Source organism: Anomalospiza imberbis, chromosome 3, assembly GCF_031753505.1.
Source record: "Anomalospiza imberbis isolate Cuckoo-Finch-1a 21T00152 chromosome 3, ASM3175350v1, whole genome shotgun sequence".
NCBI classification, from domain to species: domain Eukaryota; kingdom Metazoa; phylum Chordata; class Aves; order Passeriformes; family Viduidae; genus Anomalospiza; species Anomalospiza imberbis.
This window is the reverse complement of record NC_089683.1, coordinates 108,423,775-108,444,524: the sequence shown is the minus strand read 5'-3', so window position 1 is coordinate 108,444,524 and position 20,750 is coordinate 108,423,775. Positions and strand designations below refer to the sequence as shown.

At 43.5% G+C, this 20,750-nt stretch overlaps 2 protein-coding genes across 2 annotated transcripts in view; both read left to right on the top strand.

Moving 5' to 3' along the window:
* The window catches only part of LOC137470042 (serine/threonine-protein phosphatase 4 regulatory subunit 3B-like), a 60,472-nt gene that overhangs the window by 8,878 nt on the left and 30,844 nt on the right, over positions 1–20,750 (top strand). Inside the window, exons 7-8 of the mRNA XM_068183026.1 lie at positions 328–430; positions 890–1,048. Coding sequence (XP_068039127.1) covers positions 328–430; positions 890–1,048 — 262 coding nt within the window. The remainder of the gene's footprint in view (positions 1–327; positions 431–889; positions 1,049–20,750) is intronic.
* LOC137471948 (serine/threonine-protein phosphatase 4 regulatory subunit 3B-like) lies at positions 1,745–20,549 on the top strand. The gene is made up of 13 exons (XM_068186654.1): positions 1,745–1,900; positions 2,238–2,377; positions 2,829–3,039; positions 13,676–14,242; positions 15,516–15,593; positions 15,802–15,919; positions 16,693–16,805; positions 17,010–17,141; positions 17,796–17,898; positions 18,358–18,516; positions 19,199–19,389; positions 19,706–19,845; positions 20,297–20,549. Exons 1-13 carry the CDS (start codon positions 1,745–1,747, stop codon positions 20,547–20,549), a joined length of 2,361 nt encoding a protein of 786 aa, XP_068042755.1.

Sequence of the window (20,750 nt, the reverse complement as noted above, 5' to 3'; positions counted from 1 at the left end):
ACGGTTTGCAGGTTGTTCTGGGCAAAACTACGTACACTTCAGAATGGTTTAAGGACACTTTGGCAAGCACTTTGAGTCGTTGATGTTTTTTCCAGTATATATTTGCATCCATGCTGGGAATTCTTTTAATGATAGCTAGCTTGTTTGGAGACACAAGAAACACAAGTTTGTCCCAAAATAAAGAAACTGATCTTGTGTGGAGACAGTGCTGCAGATCCAAAGAACTCGGAAGGATTCTTTGGAGGCTGTTTCTTCTGTTACTACTCTTTTTTTATTTGAAAGGTTGTATGTGAATGCCAGTGTTTAATGAAATTATTCTTGTTTCAGAATTTAGAAGTATTTGAATTTCTCGATATCTTCTACGACCGTTACATTGATGTTCTTACAGCGCCGCTTCCGGCTGATACATCAGAAGAGTGGTATGACATAGGTAATGACAATTTTAGTTTTTTTTCCCTTTGAAGGGCCTTACAGTCCTGGTAACAGCAATAGACCTGTGATGCCTGCTGGGAATACACTTGCTGCAAGCTGCTGTTCCTCCAGGGACAGGGATTATGGGGGCAGGACTCTTCATAGCCCCTTCCTGAAGCTGTGAATGCTGGCATAGCTTGATGGCGTACTTTGTAAAGATGTACTTCCTTCATGTATATTGAGAATAATGCCGTGGTTTAGCTCGTCTAATTTTAAAGAATATTTACTGTAAAGGCAAAAAAGGCGCAGTTGTGTTTGTTGTTTTCTTCGGTCCCAATGTCCTGCTCCCCAAAGCAATCCATTAAAACAAAAGTCCACTTAAATCTGTCAGTAATTGCAATAGCAACTGAGCGCAGTGTACTTTGACAGTACATTATTTATCTTTTAATACAACTTACGGCATTAATTTTTCTTGTAGATAATTACCGAACAGCAGAAATACTTGCCTCAGTTTTGGAGCTGTTGTCTTTTTGTGTGGAACGGCACAAGTACCACATGAAGGTTTTCATTCTCAAGAAAGACCTCCTAAGAAGAACACTGGTCTTGATGAAATCCAAACACAAATTTCTGGCCTTGTGTGAGTACGGAACTGTCGTGATTTCCTTTTCCAAGGCTTTGTGTGTCCTGTGTGGAAGGTGCACCAGTACCAATGTACACTTGAACTCAGAATTCCTGCTCAGTTGCTGTGTTTTACAGGCTACAATTCAGTAATCTGGAACAAAGGAGGTAGCAGCTGTCTGTAAGCACAGACCAATGCAGTTTCTTGTGGGAAGAGGATTGTTGTCTCTTTTGAAGTCTACAGGGATCCTTTCAAATCTTCATGAGAGGATCCTTTGTAATCAGATTTCTTGCCGCATTTCAGTGGAAATGTTGTCCTTTCTTAATAATGTCCTAAATCTGGTTCTCCTTGTGGAGAGTGAATGAAATTCTGTGAGCCAGAATCTTTAAAGACTTAGGGCTGGTTCTGGGAGGGGAACAAGGACAAAAGCACGGTGGGGAGTTAATAGTTTAATTTCATGCATGCTGGAATGCATTGCTGCTGGACTTGAGAAAGAAATCCATGGTTCCTGATGACCTTCAAATACCCAGGAAAGTCCAAGAAGGGAAAGAAAGGTGACCTATCAACAAATCTGCTTCTGCACTTTAGGGCTGCATCTTCCTCTTGGGGTAACACCAGGTTTTTCAACTGTTCCAACTCAACAAAAAGGTGAGAGCCTGCCATGTGGTTGTTGAATGCTTGATTGTCTTTCTTCACACAGCTGCTCTTCGCTTTATGAGGAGGATAGTTGGCCTGAAAGATGAAATTTATAACCGTTACATCACTCTGGGGAACCTGTTGGAACCCGTTGTAAGTGCTGTGTTGGACAACAGGAATAAGTGCGACCTGCTCAAGTCTGCCTCGATGGAGCTGCTTGAATTCATCCAAAAGGTGAGTTCAGCAGTAGCCTCAGCACCAACACGTCCATGACCTCACGGGGCAAGAGGCAAAAGGCAGATTTTCCAAGATAGCAACCATCCTGTTTTACTGGAACAAAACGGGTCTGGGACGTTTACTGTCGATTGTCCATTTCTAAGGGAAGTTAAATTATTCTCTCTGGATCTCAGCTTTTTCCTTAAGAATAAATCGGATTGCTTCCCATTTGTTCTTGACAAGAATATTTTGGTTCTGGACAAAGAATCAGTTACTTTCCAACATAAAGTTAAAAGCTTTCTAACTTTCTGTGTGTGAACCTTTGAGACTGAAATCCTGTCTTGTTCCTATTCAGGAGGATATTCAGTTCCTTATTGCACATATAGTTGAGAACTTCTCGGATGCATTGGAATCCGGCAAATACATTCACACATTCCAGGGACTGAAGAAAAAACATGAGCAAGCAAAAGGCCAGCAAAACAAGAAACTGAACAGGTATGGCCCATTTTCTGTCTTATGAGGCTGCCAGGGACTGCCATTCTGCAGGCCTGCTGGTTGGTTTTTCATTTCCCCTAGAGCAGCAGAAGCAGGTGGCTGGGATTGGGGTTGGATTGCATTCTTGCTGAAAACTTCTTGGGTTAGAGTAAACCTCCATCTACCTTTCTCTGAGTAGAGCTGATGTGGTCAGCAGATTAAATGTTCTGCTGAGAAAATTCTCAGCTGATGAAGAGCAGAATCTTGCTTTGTTCTTCTGCGTTAGGATTCAGTCTGCCTCATTATCACCGGGGTATTTGTGAAGCTTATGGTGAGGGTGGAAGCAGGGATGGAGCTGGATTGTCTTCTCTGAGTCACTCACCTAATTCTAAAGTTGTGGAAGCCATTTATGACCTGGCTGAGTCTGAAACATCAGGCAAAGCTTCAATCACTTGTCCTATGTCTCTTGCAGTGTCCCCTTCATATTGCCTGGTGAGACACTCGCCAAAGAAGCAGTAGTCTCACAGGTGGATGAAGGTGTGCTGTTCAGTAGAGGTGAAGAGAAGGCAGCTCCAACGTCGCCAGCAAACTGCAACGGCTCCTACCCAACGTACAGAACTGGGACCACAGTGGAGACAGCCCTCAAGGTGGGAGAGAACTTCTATGGAAGCTCCTGTCCTCACGTAGGACAGCAGAGAAGCCTCATGGAGCTTTACTGGGTGTAATGTGGCACAGTCAGCAATAGCCTTGTGCAGGGTACCTTAATTAGGGACAAATTCACCCAAATCCCTGACTAGTTTCACCAAGAGTGAAATTCTGACTAGCTGGGGTAAGGTTCAAGGAGGATAAGGTGGGACTGGAGTCTGCTGTTAATCTGGGGAGCACAGGTTAATTTTGCCTCTTGTGCATGATTGAACTGTTGCTACTCCTTGGCCTTCTGCCCTGCCCAGCCGGTGCCCTGTGTGTGTGATGTACAGATGAGATTGCCTTTTTTGGAACCTATTCCCCATCGGGGAATTAATAAGTGTTTTTAAGCAGACAAAATGCAGGAAGTGATACCTCTTTTATGCCTTTTACAGCTGAGCATTATTTGAATCAGCTTCCGAGCAGCTACAGAAAACTGTGGCGAGAATTTTTTTGCTCACCCCTAAGACTTGGGGGAAAAACAGATGTGCAGCATGTATTTTTTCAATGTGGGAATTTCATTTGTTTTTACCTTTTTCTAATTGGCAGAGAGGTCTACTTGAAGCATTTGGTTATCCTGACAATGAAGAAGATGGGACATCATCAAAGAAAAGAGCTCGTCGGGATTCCCGAAGGAAGCTGTAGTTTTGTAATATGTGTTATTTGTAAATATTAGTTTATTAAAATGTTACATGAAACCTGACTGGGTGGGTTTGCTGTTTTTCCTGTGAGTTACTGTTGTAGTCAGTGGTGCCATGCCCTGGGCAGAGGGTAACCCCGCTCTTGCTTCACTTTCCATCTGTCAGGGCCAAGTCAGAGCAGGGTTTTAAAAAGATTTCTACTCTTTTGAAACTGAGTTGCAGGTCACATCTCAAACTTTGCAAGTAAAGCAATTACTTTTGCCTAAAGTTGCTTTATTTTAGCAGATTTCAGTATCTGGCTGTCTATAGGCTCTCAAGAGGCTGAGGCCAGTGGTTGAACAAATCTGCACTCCAGGGATGCTCAGTAGCTCTGCTGCTGAACACATCACTGAGTTTCCAGCATTCTGGAAAGTCAATGTCCATGTAATTTGAAATACTGACATATAAAGCACTGAGTCGCTTGTCTGAAAGTTCTGTACAACTAAGCGTAAAATTAGGAAACAAATCCTTTTGGTTATTGGTGATGCAATTGATTCTCAAGACATCCATCTTTTCTTGGGGTCTGTGATAGGCTTCTGAAAGCCAAGTTGCTTCCTTCCAACTTCTTTGCCTTTGAACTGAAAGACACCCTGAATCGGGGTGAAGCCAACTTGAGCTTCTCCAGCAGTGCACTGTCTTCCTGTGCTGTGCTTCCAGCCCTCCCACTGGCTTGGTTTTTCCATGGGAAGCAACTTGGCAGGTGATGGCAGCACCCACCCTCTGAGTGCCTTGTCCTTCTAAAATGCATCAGCATCATGTCACTTCTGCTCCCTTGGCTGAGGGGTACAGAGGGAGGACTTCATCGTTTGAAAACTCCCAAAGAGGAAAAAAAGAACAGAGCAAATTTTTTACCTATGTAAAAGAAGACTTTTCAATAGAAACATGTGGTTTTTTCCATTCAGCTGTGGAGAAAAAAGAATCCCTGAGATTGATGGGAGCCTAAACAGTAGGTCACAGATTAGGAGCTAAAAAGCATTTTAGCCATTCACTGGTTAAGTTATTGGTTATCACAGACGTAGCATTTATTCCATTCAGCTGCAGGAATCCCCATGAATGTGACACTTCATCTTCCATCAGGAAAATGGGGTTTTCCAAAAACATTCCATGCCTATCTGAACCCCATGTTATGTGCTTGAGAAAACTTACTTTAAGATTTTATGCTTTTGTCACCTTGGCTGGGTGTGAAATGAGAAAAGAAAATAAGAAGCAATGAACTGCACTGCCAACGCAAATCACTCCAGCAGAAATCGGTAGCATATTTGTCAGAGCACTTTCTTTAGAAACCTGTAACAGAAGCTAATTTTTTTATTCAACACTATAGAAGAAATGCTCAGCTCCCAAACCTTATAGCTCAGGGGGAAATTTAAATATTATATCTGGAATAGTTTGTGTGGCAAGCACATTTCTCTCTCGCTCTCAGGATTTTTATAAAGGTGCAGAGAGAGAAGTGAAAGAGAAAACAATTTCTATTTCTGCTCCTTGTTTTTCTCTTGTGGAATGTGTTTGGAGAATTGTTTACCTAGAGCGAATGCCTGGTTGGAACACGGTGGATTGTCAGGGCCTGATGGCCAGTCGGATCTAGAATAAATGTAACAACCGTATATTGGCTCTTGACCAAGGCTGGCTTTTTAATGGTACTCTAGACTTTAAAATACTTGAGTTGTTTATTTCACATGTGTGTGAACAGATATCACCTCCCCTGCCACACATACAGGGAAATTTAGACCTGACTAAGAGAGAGTGCAGGAGCCATGAAATCATGAGTTCAAAGTGCTTCTCTGAATGATCTATTTAAGAAGATTTCTCTCTGCTAGAGAAATCTTTCTGTTCCAGAAGTTAAGTAGATCTCTCTGCATGGAAAGTAAACCAGGTTACCAACGCTTCTTCGTGGCTATTTAGTTTAGCTCATGTTGGTGACTGTCCTATTCCAAACTGGAGAACTGCAAAAGGACCAACAATTCTCTAGGCAAAATTAATGTGCAACCCTTACACTGGTTGCGTTTCGTGTCTCCAGAAAGCAGCAAAAATCTGGGTGGTTTTATCTCTACAGGTTCGATGTATGAGTGGACAAAAATGTTTGTATTTGTGCAAGTCGAGGTTCAGGAATACACTAAATACATGGCTCTTGTGTATTTTCCAGCTAGCTGTGAGATCAGGAGAGCTTGTTTTGGGTGACTCTTGTCTATGTGCTAGACACTGCCACCAGAACTACATGCAGCTCTCAGACTGCTCACCACATCAAGCTACTTATTTTCTAGAGCCTTCTCTCTACTGACAGCTTATATTCAACATTGAGGAGAGACTAAATCATGAAGCCGCATTTATGGAGGAAAAAAAAATGCAGTTTCATCCTCAGAAGGTGTTGCATAAGGTAATTCTTTGTTTCAGGAGTTTGCTGCAGATGCATTTCTGCTGGTGTGCTTTGACAGCCTGAGAGTTAATACACATCTTCAAGCAACCCTGGTGTTCTCTCTCTTCCTGGCTGTATTTCTGGTGGTCACAGATAACAAAGGCAGAGAGTGTCGTTCTGTGCCATATCCCCATGCTTCTGTCACTGAGAGCTCTTTTTGTTTGATTTCTGGTTTCGGTGGTTACCATCTAGTGAAATAAAACACAGCTTCAACATGAATGACCGAGATGTCAGAAAAGCTATTGATAGTGATTATACAGTTTATGCTTCTTATGCCCTGAAAGTATTCAAAGCATTAGATTCCTCAAATGCCCAAGCCAAATTAGATTTTGCTTTTTGGTTTTGTTTTGTTTTGTTTCATGGGGTTTTGTTTTGTTTTTTTTTTCTGGAGGTTATTTGTTTTTGGTTTTTTTTTTTTTCCTTTGAGCTTGTTTTACAAGACAAATATGAGAAATGAGGAAATAAAAATGACTGGATATTGAGCCCTTTTATTCCAAATAAGGAGGAACTCCACAGTGATTATTCTGTTGTGTCAAAATTGGGAAAACCAATGGAAAAGCAAGTTAATAAGCTTAAGTCTCCTGCATGTTTTAGTTTCACCTAGTGATTTTATTATGTATAAACTTTTTTCATGCCCAGTAAGAATAAAAAACGAAGCTACATTTAGCATCCTTTCGGGTGAACCTGCTGTAATTCACTGAAATTTATTTTTCAGTACCTCAAATATGCATTTGACATGGAGATCCTTCAAGTCTGCCTGCCTGGCTATTTATCAGATATGGCGAGAAGCATTTTTTTTCACATAAATGAGTCTTTATTAATTTCCTGTTTGGCTTATTTTTCCTAATAATTTTATAGTATTTATCTAATAAATACTTGGTGCTTAGGCATGGCAACAGGCCAAGAGTAAACATCAGACTTTGTGACAGTGAAATCTCACAAGACTGTGGAGATAGTCCACAGTCTGATTCCATTCACTTGCTTGGTGCACACCCCCTTCTCTCATTTCATTTCCTCCATCTGGGGATATGTCTCAACACTGACCACTCAGAGACCAATCAGTCTTCATCCAAATTCTGCTACAAACAATAGAGATATCCCATTAATTAGATAGCTGCCGTATTTTCTGCAGTAAGTCCTATTTATCTCTGTATTCATGAGGAAGTCCAAGGCAATATCCTGGATCAGTGCAACCTTCCCGAGGCTGCAGTGGCATGGACACTAGACCGATTGTCTATGCACAGGTAATAACTCCCTATTGCAGTCTTGACTGTCATCTACTTAGACAAGAGGATTGATGAGAAGAAGAGGTTGATGAGGAGAAAAGGTGGAAAATATTGTCACAATTGCTTTGTACATTTTTGCAAAAGTTTTTAGAAGGGGGAAAAGACACTTTAAAATTATTTTGATCCAAAATACTGTAAAATATTGTAAGGAAGAGGAGTACTACTCTGACATATTTTGTTTATTTTAAAAGATTAATTGTTCTTGAAGGCCTTGATGGTAAGTTTTCAGTCAGCTCTGACCACTGAGCAAATGGCTGAAAGCCAAGAGTTATTTACTACCCAAGTTTCACTTAGGCAGACAATCAAGGGCATTATCCCAATCATGTAACAATTATTTTGGAAGAAGAATGTACCATTTGAATCCATAAATAATGCACTTCATCATCTTAGCATTGCGAAGGGGGGCACTGGAGCTTGGTAACTGCAGACTTCTGAGAGATTGCTTTGTAGAGATTTTCAAAGATGCCATCATGGAGGCAGGTGTCTGGCTCCTGGAAGTTAGATAGCAAATGGATATTCTTGAAGTTCTTCTGGATTGCTGCTTTTTCTTCAAGGGCCACCACTGCTGCATGGTCTTCATGTACTTTGGGGCAAAACGGGCTCACAGTCAGAGCTTCTGCTTGGACCTTCCCCTACATTTGCAGTGACAGACACTACCAGCTCCACTCTTGGCAGACTCATACCTGTCCTCCTCGTTCCAAGTAGCTCAGTGTAATGCTGGAGATGCCGGTTATCCCTACAGATAGACACTTGCACCGTGTTCTCACAGACAGACCTGAGTTTTTCGTGTTGGACCTTCCACTTCTGAACTTGATGACTTCCCCCAATCCGTTCTCTAGTAATGCATGGAGTGCCAGCGTGGAAGATTTTAGTATTGTATTTACGCTAGACAAGTAATTTAGTCTGAAGTCTATAGGTGCTTAGTGAGAAGAGTAAAGTATCCAGTAATGATGAGTTAAAAGTTCTACAATCAAACAAAGTAATATCATGTTTTCAAAGGCTATGTCTTAATGCACAGGAATATCAATTACATTGGCATATCCTGATTTTTTTTTTTTCGTAGCTTTAGTACTTGCCATATATTCTATGATTCTGTTTAATTCTGAACATTTGGTTGCCTGTATTCCTTGTGTCCTTTCAGCTTTCCTGAATATAAAAGTGGAGGTAACAGTCAAGTGAAACACTTGGAGTATGGACTTCAAGATGCAGATTTTTGACTTATTTCTACAAGTAAATGCCTCATCTTTACTTTGCCTGTTCTTGTTAAAATACTAAACTCTCTTTCCTCCAGCTGAGATTTCCAGAATGTAAAAACATCTCTTTACCTCTGCTAATACATGCAAAACTGGCATTTGACCAGTAGCATTGTTTGGCCACGACAGTTTTGGAGTAGGCCAAGGCAGCCCTGTGATCACCAGCTCACTTCCTTGTCTTGGCTTTTTCAGTCTGTGAGGCCCTCGGCAAGGTCTGTAGCAGGACATCTTCCCCCACCACACGAGAGCATATCTGCTGCTCGTTAGCTGATGAAATAACTCAGGCCATCTCACCTAAGCTCACCTAAGCCCTGGTGCAATGACTCAGTCCAGACAGTTTGCCTTGCAGTGAGTCCTTTCAGCACCATGGAATTGATGCTTTTAGGTGACAGTGAACATCTTGCTGTGGAAGCACATGTAGAAAGATAAACTGGAATTTCTGACCAACAGATGCTTCATTTTACTAACTGTAAAAGCTATACCAAACTTTCACAAAGCAGAAATCGTCTGCACATTCCCGGGAAACATGTGGAGCTTTCTCCCCAAAGTCATGGCACCAGCTCTTTGTGCTTACTCTGCTTAGGACCGAGTGAAAGGACTCTATGTGCACTCCTGTCATTTTGGTGGTAAATGTCATTGACTTCTAATCTAAACTGTTTCTTTGCTAGCTTTAATATAAGTACCCTAATCTTGTGCCCTGCTTCATGTAATCTACTAGTGGTTCTTTTATACTGAGTAGTAAGTAACCCAACAGAAATTAAAAGTGAAGTTTATAGACCGGAAGACTGCTCCTAGGTCTAAAGTGCCATGTAAAAATATTTTCTGTAAGTCATTGGGGAACACCCAAATCCACAGGCAGGTAAAGGATGAAAGTCTGAGCTTCGTCCCATTTAATTTTTAGAGATTCATCTGTATTAAGAATGTGACTTATCTGTTATATTCATAGTTGGAGAGTTTGTATTCATAACTTCTTTCAGTCATCAGTTCCTTAGCTCTGGAGTAGACTTTTCCTCAGTGTGCTCAAAGTAATACAGATAATATTGCCCGAATGCAAGTAGAAGATACACATACCACTTGGTTCCTCAGACACTATTTTCTAGGGAAGTACGGAAAATTCAAGTACCAAAGAAATTTTTTCTACCTGTAGTTTTTTAATAACTGAAGTCACAAACCACTGATACTTCTACCAGTGATACTATGTAGCACGCATGTATGCTATGTAGGAAATCAATATTACATCTGTTCTAAGTTTTAAAAACAAGGAACATAGTTTGTAAATTTTCATCAGAAAAATTACATTAAGAAAAAATGTCAAATGTAAGACCCCATGCAAGACTTGATTTCCTGAGACTTGACTCCTTCTTTTAGTGACCTTGGTGTCTTCATGTTGTTTCTCGCTGTGTCTTTCCTCCGTCCATTTTGCTCACTGGAAAGAGGATTGAGGTCTGCAGGTCTCATTTAAAGAGTGTATTTGATCCGGAGCCTGCAGATGGTCATGTCATCCCTGCTGGGCAGTGGCCAGAACACTCACGGTGACAGGTTCCAGGCCGCGCTGGGAGGAGCGGGGAGGCTGTGTCAGAATCTCAGGGGGCCTGGGCCAGAAGGGCAGTGGCTGCTCTGGCTGCACGGCTGGTCTTCGCTTTTTTGTTGTGCTCAATTTCAGCTGCGGGCTGAGGGCTTCTCCTCCTCGTTTCCGGCAGTTCCTGGTGAAACTCAGCAGTGGCAGAATTTCAGCCGAGCCGCGGGCGGGTCTGGCCATGCTAGGGGTGGGAGAGACCCGGCTCGGCCAGCGCTACATCGGAGCATGGCCTGGCCCTGCCGGGACAGGGCCTGGCAGGCTCCCCGGGAAGGGCCTGGCCCCTGCTGGGTTGCCCGGGCTGCAGAGCCGGCTCTGATTTCAGCCACGTGGCGCTGGGACAGCCCCTGGGCCAGACGACTTCCATCCGGCGGCTGGAGGTGTTCACGGTGTGTCACGATCCGCTCGTGCGGGGTGTCTTGATGGTTTTGTTAACCCATCCCAAAAGTGCAAAAAGGCAAACAGCAGGGGACCATCACAACAAATGCACCTTTATTTAGGTTCCGACAGCAAATGCGGTAGAGGGGACAGAAAAAGAAAATAAAGAATAGAGAGAAAGGAAGGGAAGAAGGGGAATATAGCTACCACCGTTCGAGATGAGATCCTCGATGGTCCAGCTGCACAGATTTGCCATCGTCCGTGGGGGTTAACCAAAGTCTTCCCAAAAATGTACAGTTTTTACAGTCTTTAGCCAGAGCGAGCGGCATCTGGCCAGAAGGTGGGCAAGATTGAGGGGCCGTTGTGAAGAGCCCATGGGTCTGTGAAGCAGATGCAGGCATGCAGGCACAGGCCACCGCTTGTCACAACCTGTTTGAACGCAGCCTTCTGTAGGAGCACAGCGAGCGCACCTGCTGACAGTCACTGGGCAAGCGTCCGCATCCACCTGGGCCAGGCCAGAACTCCTGCCAGGGCCTGCAGGGTCCTTGCGATGGTCGTGAGGCAAATGAAGGAAACTTCGGACCGTCTCTCACACGGTGGAGGGTTTTTTCTGGCAGCCGTGCAGGGGAAGGGGAGGCGGCAGTCAGGATCCCAGCGGCCGATGGCCTCCCCTTCCCCGGCAGCCGCTGGGGCTCGGCCGCGCAGGCCGCAGCCAAGCGGGCCTGGCCGGGGCTGCATCTCCCTACCTGCTCAAGGCCTGAAGAAGAAAAGAACCTCCCGGGCTTTGTTCGCCTTTACATGTGTGTGAAAAACGCCAGTCACTTGTTTTTAGAATTTTCTAAAGGCCTCCAGAACATTTCAGATGCAGTTTTCCATTGATGCTGAATTGATTTTTGCCTTTTTTTTTTCTCACATATTCTCAGTGTTCTTTACAGATGTATTTGTAGCCTGATAGTGTATGAATTGTCCCAGTCCTTTTCCTTACCTTTTTCCCTGGGCAGAAAGACAAAATATATTCCAGAGCTCCAAGCCCCAGAGGGTACAAGGCCCCTGTCCTGTCTTGGTTCTCCCTAGGAACCAAGGTCAAAACCAGCTCTTTGAGATGCATTTTCATCAAGAATGTTTAGTCCCTAAGAAGGGGAGGCAGGAATCAGGGAAGGGTTGAACTGCGGGAAATTGCCCCACCAGTTTTGTCTCTGACTGGTGATTTTTGCCAATTATGCTAATTTGCTAAACTTAGAAAATTGCATTTACCCCGGGGTGTTGGGGGGGGGGTGTGTGTGTGTGTGTGCATTTTGTGGACATTTTCCATATCTGTCACTGGAGGCCTCCAAGAAACAGCAGCCTTTATATTACCTCCTATACTAATAGTATCTTGAAAGTGTGGGTTGTTTCATTTGTAGGTTTTTTTAAGGTATCCCCATAGGTAGAAGAAGCTGGGACACACCCTTAATTTGTGAAGCACTGGACCTGTTCATTGCCATCTGATTTCAAAAGGCTTTCCAGCCCTAATGAGCTAGTGGAATTGTTCATGGTCACTGATGTCTCCCTTACTGCAGCAGGTGTCCTATTGCTGGAAGGGCCAGTGTGGCCCTTAGTGCATGTGGTAAGAAGGGACATGTAGCAGCTTTACATTGACCGACAGGAAAAGAACACTTAGAATGTCTTTTGAAGTTCCTAAGGTGTTGCACAAACACGAATGATTCTTTGCACTTACTGAAAAGACAAAACCAGCTGCTATTAACAAGCCAACACGGGGTAAGAGCCATGACACAGTTATTGCTGGTTTTATATCTCTTCTAAATCATAGGATCATAGAATGGTTTTCATGGGAAGGGACCTTAACTATCATCCAGTTCCAACCCCTCTGCCATGAGCAGGGATGCTTCTCACTAGGCATGGTTTCTCAGGGCCCCATCCAGCCTGGCCTTCAACACTCCCAGGGATGGGGCATCCACAACCTCTGGATGGCTCGTCTAATACCTGGAGCAGGAAGCTGTCCTCTACACGCTCCAGGAGTGCCCTTGGTTGCTTGCAGCCTGCTGTATTACTTTCAGAGGCACAGTAGGAGCTGATGAGCCCAGACCTTCATGACCTTAGATGGTGAGGGGATAAAAGCACACGAGTTTCTTTATTCAAGTTCCTCCTCAGAGGCACCAGCTTGAGTTGTTCTTTTGTTTATTTAGTTACTGCATCGTGATTAAATTGTTTTGAGGATCTGGACATCTGGGACTCTGCTATGGGAAACCCAGGGCTAAGCTGGGAAGGAAACCTGGTCTGACTTTGTGGGAGTGGAGGATACAGCTGGGAAGGCCTTTGATCCCACATGAGGTGATGTGAGAGTGACTCCAGAGTGGCTCTTGGGTGGTTGGACAGGGAAGTTTCCTTAACACGGAACCCCCCGCTTCCCAGCCTCTGGCTTCTGAAAAGCCCATAGCCCTCCAGTGCAGTTCGGGAAGTGTCCCAGCATGCTTCCATGATGACAATTTGAGCAGAGCTAGGTTTGGAAGGGACCGAAAAGCTCATCTGGTTCCAACGCCCCTGCAATAGGCAGGGACATCTTTTACTAGACCATGTAGCTCCAAGCCTGGCCTTCGGTACTTCCAGGCTTGGGGCAGCCACGAGCTCTCTGGGCAAGCTGTGCCGGTGCCTGGCCACTCTTATTGTTCAGCATTTCTTCCTAATCTCCAATAGAAACAGCTGAAGCTATTCCCCCTCTTCCCTGCCTGCCCTTGGGAAGAGGCCCTCTCCAGCCTTCTCACAGGCCCCCAGCAGGTACTGGAAGAACTTTAGAACCTTAGAAGTTCTAAAAGGTCAACAGCAGACAGCAGCCGTTGGTCACTTACCGTGACCCTGGTCACGAGCCCAACATTCTATATTCTGGGAGTTAGAGGGACGGACCAATCAGCAGGCTCCAATCCAGGTGACGTCACAATGCCTGAAGAACACCTGAGGCAGTTGGAGGGGCAGAGCACCAGGAGGACAGTGCAGAGTGGGCTCCTGTCTTGCTTCTCTCTCGTCCCCTTTGGCTATTGGTGTCATTCTCTGGCAGTCAGCTAGGCCTAAAGACATGGGTAGAATTAGTCATTTGATGGACCTTCCCACCTGTGGCCTCCACAGTCTTGGAGAGATTGCAGAGCTAGTGGCTTCTGTTCGCCTCTCACCCATCCGTAAGAGAAAGCTAGCGCTGGCCTTGAGGAAGAAAGGCTATATTCCAAAGCTGCTACATCTTTTCCAAGTCTGTGAGAGAGTAAAGAACACTGAAGGCTTGCACCTCCTGTTTGACATCGTGAGAGGAATTTTGTACCTGGACAAAAACATTCTGTTTGAGGTGCTGTTTTCTGATGAGTGTATTCTGGGTGTTGCTGGATGCCTTGAATATGATCCCAGTTTGGCTCAGCCAGGATGGCACAGGGAATTCTTGACCAAAGCAGCAAAGCGTCAGGAGGTCATTCCTATCAGAGACCCTGAACTCAGGGAAAAGATCCGCCAGACGTCCCGGGCACAGTACATTTACGACATCATCGTGCCTAATTTGTCGGATTTTGAAGTGGGTTTTCTTTCTACCCTCAATTCCTTCATCAGCTCCAGCAAAGAGGAGATTCTAGAAGCCTTGCAGGTAAGTGTTTTTTAATGTGGCTTAGATGTGCTCTGTAGAGATCCCTCTGGCTGTAGTTTGGAAATGATTTAAAGCGGGTGAATACTGTAGAAGTTAATCACAGGCACTTTCATTTGCACAATGTTTTGAATGCCTTCCCTTCTTTCTGATCCCTTGGACTTTTGGTATTTTCAAAATGATAAATTTCAGGTGAACGCATTAATACTTTTTATGGGCTCTAACAAGATAAAGTCCTTCTCTTGGTTGCCAAGCAAACCTCTGGAGCTGGTTTTGTATAAGCATTTAAGGAACACGTAACTTCCGGTATTTCGTTCCAGGGACGTTTATTACACTGTTTTCCATGTAAAGGGGTGCAAAGAAATGGCTGGACAGATACGGCAGAAAGTGTCAAAACACTTGAGAGATGATGATGATGTTTCTGGGTTTCTTGGAGCGTAAAGAATGAAATGCTTTACAAAAAGTGTAGTGTAAAACATTTCATTGTCCTAGATATCCTTAAATTTCTTATACCAGTAGAGGATGTGAATCTGAAAAGCAAACAATAGTCACAAAAGTTTCCCATCCTGGCAAAGCAGAGTGCCTGCATGTGGGAGAGCTGGTTTTACTGCAAGTGAGATTCAGAGAATGTGGCAGCAGCCAAACGGCAATCTGTTCATTGAGTCCCCACCACAGAGATGGACTGAAAAGGTGCTTTGCAATGCTGCAGATCCAAAAGAGGGAAACTGATCCCCTTGGGATGTTCACAGTGTAGTATGAATGGTGCAGGTACAGTAGGGCCAAGGTTTTCTCTTGGCTAGCACTTTTTACATCAGGAGCGTACCACTTGCTTCCCTAGAAGTTTAGGTGCAAAGTGCTGTGAGGGCATCTGAAACAAATCAGGACTGTCCTTTTTTGTCCTTTTGATGTGTGTGTGGGTGTAGCAAATCCCACAGCGAGTCTGTGGGGTTTGGCAGAACTGCAAAGCATAGGGGTGGCACGGCAGAGGAGAGGAAATGTCGCACTGTAGAGATGAATTTAGGGATCAGCTTTAGGGATCATGCCCTGTGCCCAGCTTTACCGGTGGCTCTGGTGACCTGGAGCTGCTTCAGCTGCACAGGAGGAATGCGGAAAGACCGGGAATGATCCTGCTGGATGTGTACTCCAGCATTTGCCTCCTTTGTGATAAAAAGAATGGCAGTGAGGAAAGCTTGTGCAGTGTGGGATCCTAGAGAGATCGTATTTTCCGTTTCCAGAAGGCACTGGTTAATTTGTGCTCTTTTGGTCTGCTCCACAGAAAGATAAGGAATTTTTGCCTGACGTTTTTGCACAATTAAGAAATGAAGCTACAGCTGGTGAGCAACAATGTGAATTGGTAAGTTAGCAGTCTCGGTGGTTCCTCAAAGGCTTTCAATGAGAGGGATGAAGTAGAAAGTGAAACTGCTCAGAGAGTTCTGCAGTCTTAGAAGTACTTCTGGAGAATCAGGCAGTACAGCCCCCAGTACAAATTGTAACTGTTTCCTCCTTTCAGAGAATTTTCTGACTCAAATACACAAAACCTTTTTTTTTTCCCTGTGCACCAGTTAAAGTTTTTCAAGGAATTCTGTGCCTTTTCTTGCACCTCACCTGAGAAAAGAGATGAATTTCTTCAAACTTTGGCAAAGTTGGGATTTCTTCCAATTCTTGAAATGTTACTGGTAAGTGAAAACTTAGAACTGGTTTTAATAAAACTAGAAAAGCCCACAGCCATATAGCATTTTTTTTTTTTTAAATCTGCCGAGCACCTTTTTTATAAGTCTGATTGGAGAGTTTTGCTCTGCTGAGAATGGAGGTTTCTGGTAATGTCCAGAATCCAGAAGCTGCCCACAGTTCTGCTCTGGAGTAGCCTTGCTTGACTGCTCTTACTAGTTTTACTTTTCTGACTTCATGATGGAGAAGTCTGAGGGCTGTGAAGTCCTTGTGACAAGGTAGCCAAAAGGTGAAAAAGACTTTTTCATGTGGAAGCTTGATTGTTGGTTTTTTATCAGATAAAGACACGTCCCTTAAGGAAAGTTCTGGATTCTTGTTGCCTGTCCATGGGCACAGAAACTGTGGTACACCTTGGTTTGCACAGTTGGTCCTTTAGTACAAAACTCATAACTTGTGGGTAGCGGGCATAGAAAACCAATAAAGTCTTAGATATTCAAGCAAGTAGGACGTTGTGAATGTTTCCAGCCTAAGTTAAGGCTCTCCAATACACAGAAAGCCTTGTGTCCTTTCCAAAGGAGGAAAACAGTAGGGAAAGGATTTGCCTGGTTCCTTGTGGTTCTTCTGTAACCATATTATCGTGTTTCTCATGAAAAGTTTTGTGACAAAATGTTCCCCAGTTATTAAACTATCTTCTCTTTGCAGCTACACCTGATAATAAATACCAAACTTTATTAACTCTTACATATTAATCTCTTTTTTTTTTTTTTTTTCTTTTTGTGAGGGAGTGGATAATCAGCAGGTTAGATCTGCTGCTGCAGATATATTGTTTTATCTAGTAGAATTTTGTCCAGCCACCATCCAACAATTTGTAATGCAAGAGGCCCAGCAGAGTAAGAATGTAAGTAAAAGTGGTAAGGAGTCTGTTGACTATACCAGTTTTAGGGCAAAGAGGAAAATAACCAGCAAAAGAAAAGCTAAATTTCTGTGTTTTGTTTTAATTTTCATTTTTAAAGAATTGCAGAAAGTGGGGAACTCATTCCATTCTTGTCAGTAATTATCTTGTGGTTTCTTTCTTTGGTTTTTTTTTTTTTTTTTTTTGCAGGACACCCAACTCATCACTGTGGTCATTGAGCAGATAATCTGTCATCCTGACCCTGAATTTGGAGGAAATAATCAATTAACGGAGACTTTGTGCACTCTGATCGATCCAGAGAAAATGCCGGCCACAGCTAGTGTAAGAGAACATGAATGGCAGAAAACATGATACTGTCTTGGCAAACTTAAAAGCCTGATATTCTCTATTGCTGTCATTGTGGGCAGAGGATAAAAAATTATAGGATTTTTTAAAATTGATTGGAGCGTGGTCTGATAACGACTTTAAATAAGCAAAAGATAAGCTAATTTTGCTGCTGAAAGGTATGTGTCTGGGGCATCGTGCCAGTATTAAACCACACAATCCCATGTGCCAGTGCCATAGCACTGTCTGACCACAGCTCTCTCCATCTGGATGATAAATCTTGAAAGATTTTAATACATCGTTACGTAGCAGAATACCTGTAAAACGGTTTGCAGGTTGTTCTGGGCAAAACTACGTACACTTCAGAATGGTTTAAGGACACTTTGGCAAGCACTTTGAGTCGTTGATGTTTTTTCCAGTATATATTTGCATCCATGCTGGGAATTCTTTTAATGATAGCTAGCTTGTTTGGAGACACAAGAAACACAAGTTTGTCCCAAAATAAAGAAATTGATCTTGTGTGGAGACAGTGCTGCAGATCCAAAGAACTCGGAAGGATTCTTTGGAGGCTGTTTCTTCTGTTACTACTCTTTTTTTATTTGAAAGGTTGTATGTGAATGCCAGCGTTTAATGAAATTATTGTTGTTTCAGAATTTAGAAGTATTTGAATTTCTCGATATCTTCTACGACCGTTACATTGATGTTCTTACAGCGCCGCTTCCGGCTGATACATCAGAAGAGTGGTATGACATAGGTAATGACAATTTTAGTTTTTTTTCCCTTTGAAGGGCCTTACAGTCCTGGTAACAGCAATAGACCTGTGATGCCTGCTGGGAATACACTTGCTGCAAGCTGCTGTTCCTCCAGGGACAGGGATTCTGGGGGCAGGACTCTTCATAACCCCTTCCTGAAGCTGTGAATGCTGACATAGCTTGATGGCGTACTTTGTAAAGATGTACTTCCTTCATGTATATTGAGAATAATGCCATGGTTTTGCTCGTCTAATTTTAAAGAATATTTACTGTAAAGGCAAAAAAGGCGCAGTTGTGTTTGTTGTTTTGTTCGGTCCCAATGTCCTGCTCCCCAAAGCAATCCAGTAAAACAAAAGTCCACTAAAATCGGTCAGGAATTGCAATAGCAACTGAGCGCAGTGTACTTTGACAGTACATTATTTATCTTTTTGTACAACTTATGGCTTTAATTTTTCTTGTAGATAATTATCGAACAGCAGAAATACTTGCCTCAGTTTTGGAGCTGTTGTCTTTTTGTGTGGAACGGCACAAGTACCACATGAAGGTTTTCATTCTCAAGAAAGACCTCCTAAGAAGAACACTGGTCTTGATGAAATCCAAACACAAATTTCTGGCTTTGAGTGAGTACGGAACTGTCGTGATTTCCTTTTCCAAGGCTTTGTGTGTCCTGTGTGGAAGGTGCACCAGTACCAATGTACACTTGAACTCAGAATTCCTGTTCAGTTGCTGTGTTTTACAGGCTACAATTCAGTAATCTGGAACAAAGGAGGTAGCAGCTGTCTGTAAGCACAGACCAATGCAGTTTCTTGTGGGAAGAGGATTGTTGTCTCTTTTGAAGTCTACAGGGATCCTTTCAAATCTTCATGAGAGGATCCTTTGTAATCAGATTTCTTGCCGCATTTCAGTGGAAATGTTGTCCTTTCTTAATAATGTCCTAAATCTGGTTCTCCTTGTGGAGAGTGAATGAAATTCTGTGAGCCAGAATCTTTAAAGGCTTAGGGCTGGTTCTGGGAGGGGAACAAGGACAAAAGCACGGTGGGGAGTTAATAGTTTAATTTCATGCATGCTGGAATGCATTGCTGCTGGACTTGAGAAAGAAATCCATGGTTCCTGATGACCTTCAAATACCCAGGAAAGTCCAAGAAGGGAAAGAAATGTGACCTATCAACAAATCTGCTTCTGCACTTTAGGGCTGCATCTTCCTCTTGGGGTAACACCAGGTTTTTCAACTGTTCCAACTCAACAAAAAGGTGAGAGCCTGCCAAATGGTTGTTGAATGCTTGAATGTCTTTCTTCACACAGCTGCTCTTCGCTTTATGAGGAGGATAATTGGCCTTAAAGATGACATTTATAACCGTTACATCACTCTGGGGAACCTGTTGGAACCCGTTGTAAGTGCTGTGTTGGACAACAGGAATAAGTGCGACCTGCTCAAGTCTGCCTCGATGGAGCTGCTTGAATTCATCCAAAAGGTGAGTTCAGCAGCAGCCTCAGCACCAACACGTCCATGACCTCGCAGGGCAAGAGGCAAAAGGCAGATTTTCCAAGATAGCAACCATCCTGTTTTACTGGAACAAAACGGGTCTGGGACGTTTACTGTCGATTGTCCATTTCTAAGGGAAGTTAAATTATTCTCTCTGGATCTCAGCTTTTTCCTTAAGAATAAATCGGATTGCTTCCCATTTGTTCTCGACAAGAATATTTTGGTTCTGGACAAAGAATCAGTTACTTTCCAACATAAAGTTAAAAGCTTTCTAACTTTCTGTGTGTGAACCTTTGAGACTGAAATCCTGTCTTGTTCCTATTCAGGAGGATATTCAGTTCCTTATTGCACATATAGTTGAGAACTTCTCGGATGCACTGGAATCCGGCAAATACATTCAGACATTCCAGGGACTGAAGAAAAAACATGAGCAGGCAAAAGGCCAGCAAAACAAGAAACTGAACAGGTATGGCCCAGTTTCTGTCTTATGAAGCTGCCAGGGACTGCCACTCTGCAGGCCTGCTGGTTGGTTTTTCATTTCCCCTAGAGCAGCAGAAGCAGGTGGCTGGGATTGGGGTTGGATTGCATTCTTGCTGAAAACTTCTTGGGTTAGAGTAAACCTCCATCTACCTTTCTCTGAGTAGAGCTGATGTGGTCAGCAGATTAAATGTTCTGCTGAGAAAATTCTCAGCTGATGAAGAGCAGAATCTTGCTTTGTTCTTCTGCGTTAGGATTCAGTCTGCCTCATTATCACCTGGGTATTTGTGAAGCTTATGGTGAGGGTGGAAGCAGGGATGGAGCTGGATTGTCTTCTCTGAGTCACTCACCTAATTCTAAAGTTGTGGAAGCCATTTATGACCTGGCTGAGTCTGAAACATCAGGCAAAGCTTCAATCACTTGTCCTATGTCTCTTGCAGTGTCCCCTTCATATTGCCTGGTGAGACACTCGCCAAAGAAGCAGTAGTCTCACAGGTGGATGAAGGTGTGCAGTTCAGTAGAGGTGAAGAGAAGGCAGCTCCAACATCGCCAGCAAACTGCAACGGCTCCTACCCAACGTACAGAACTGGGACCACAGTGGAGACAGCCCCCAAGGTGGGAGAGAACTTCTATGGAAGCTCCTGTCCTCACACAGGACAGCAGAGAAGCCTCGTGGAGCTTTACTGGGTGTAATGTGGCACAGTCAGCAATAGCCTTGTATAGGGTACCTTAGTTAGGGACAAATTCACCCAAATCCGTGACTAGTTTCACCAAGAGTGAAATTCTGACTAGCTGGGGTAAGGTTCAAGGAGGATAAGGTGGGACTGGAGTCTGCTGTTAATCTGGGGAGCACAGGTTAATTTTGCCTCTTGTGCATGATTGAACTGTTGCTAC

Excerpts from the sequence above, each read along its gene's own strand:
- LOC137471948 (XM_068186654.1), top strand. The coding sequence starts at position 1,745 with ATGAGGAGGATAGTTGGCCTGAAAGATGAAATTTATAACCGTTACATC. Across the intron at positions 2,378-2,828 it reads CAAAACAAGAAACTGAACAG|TGTCCCCTTCATATTGCCTG; the intron begins GTATGGCCCATT and ends TGTCTCTTGCAG. Across the intron at positions 14,243-15,515 it reads AGATTCTAGAAGCCTTGCAG|AAAGATAAGGAATTTTTGCC; the intron begins GTAAGTGTTTTT and ends TCTGCTCCACAG.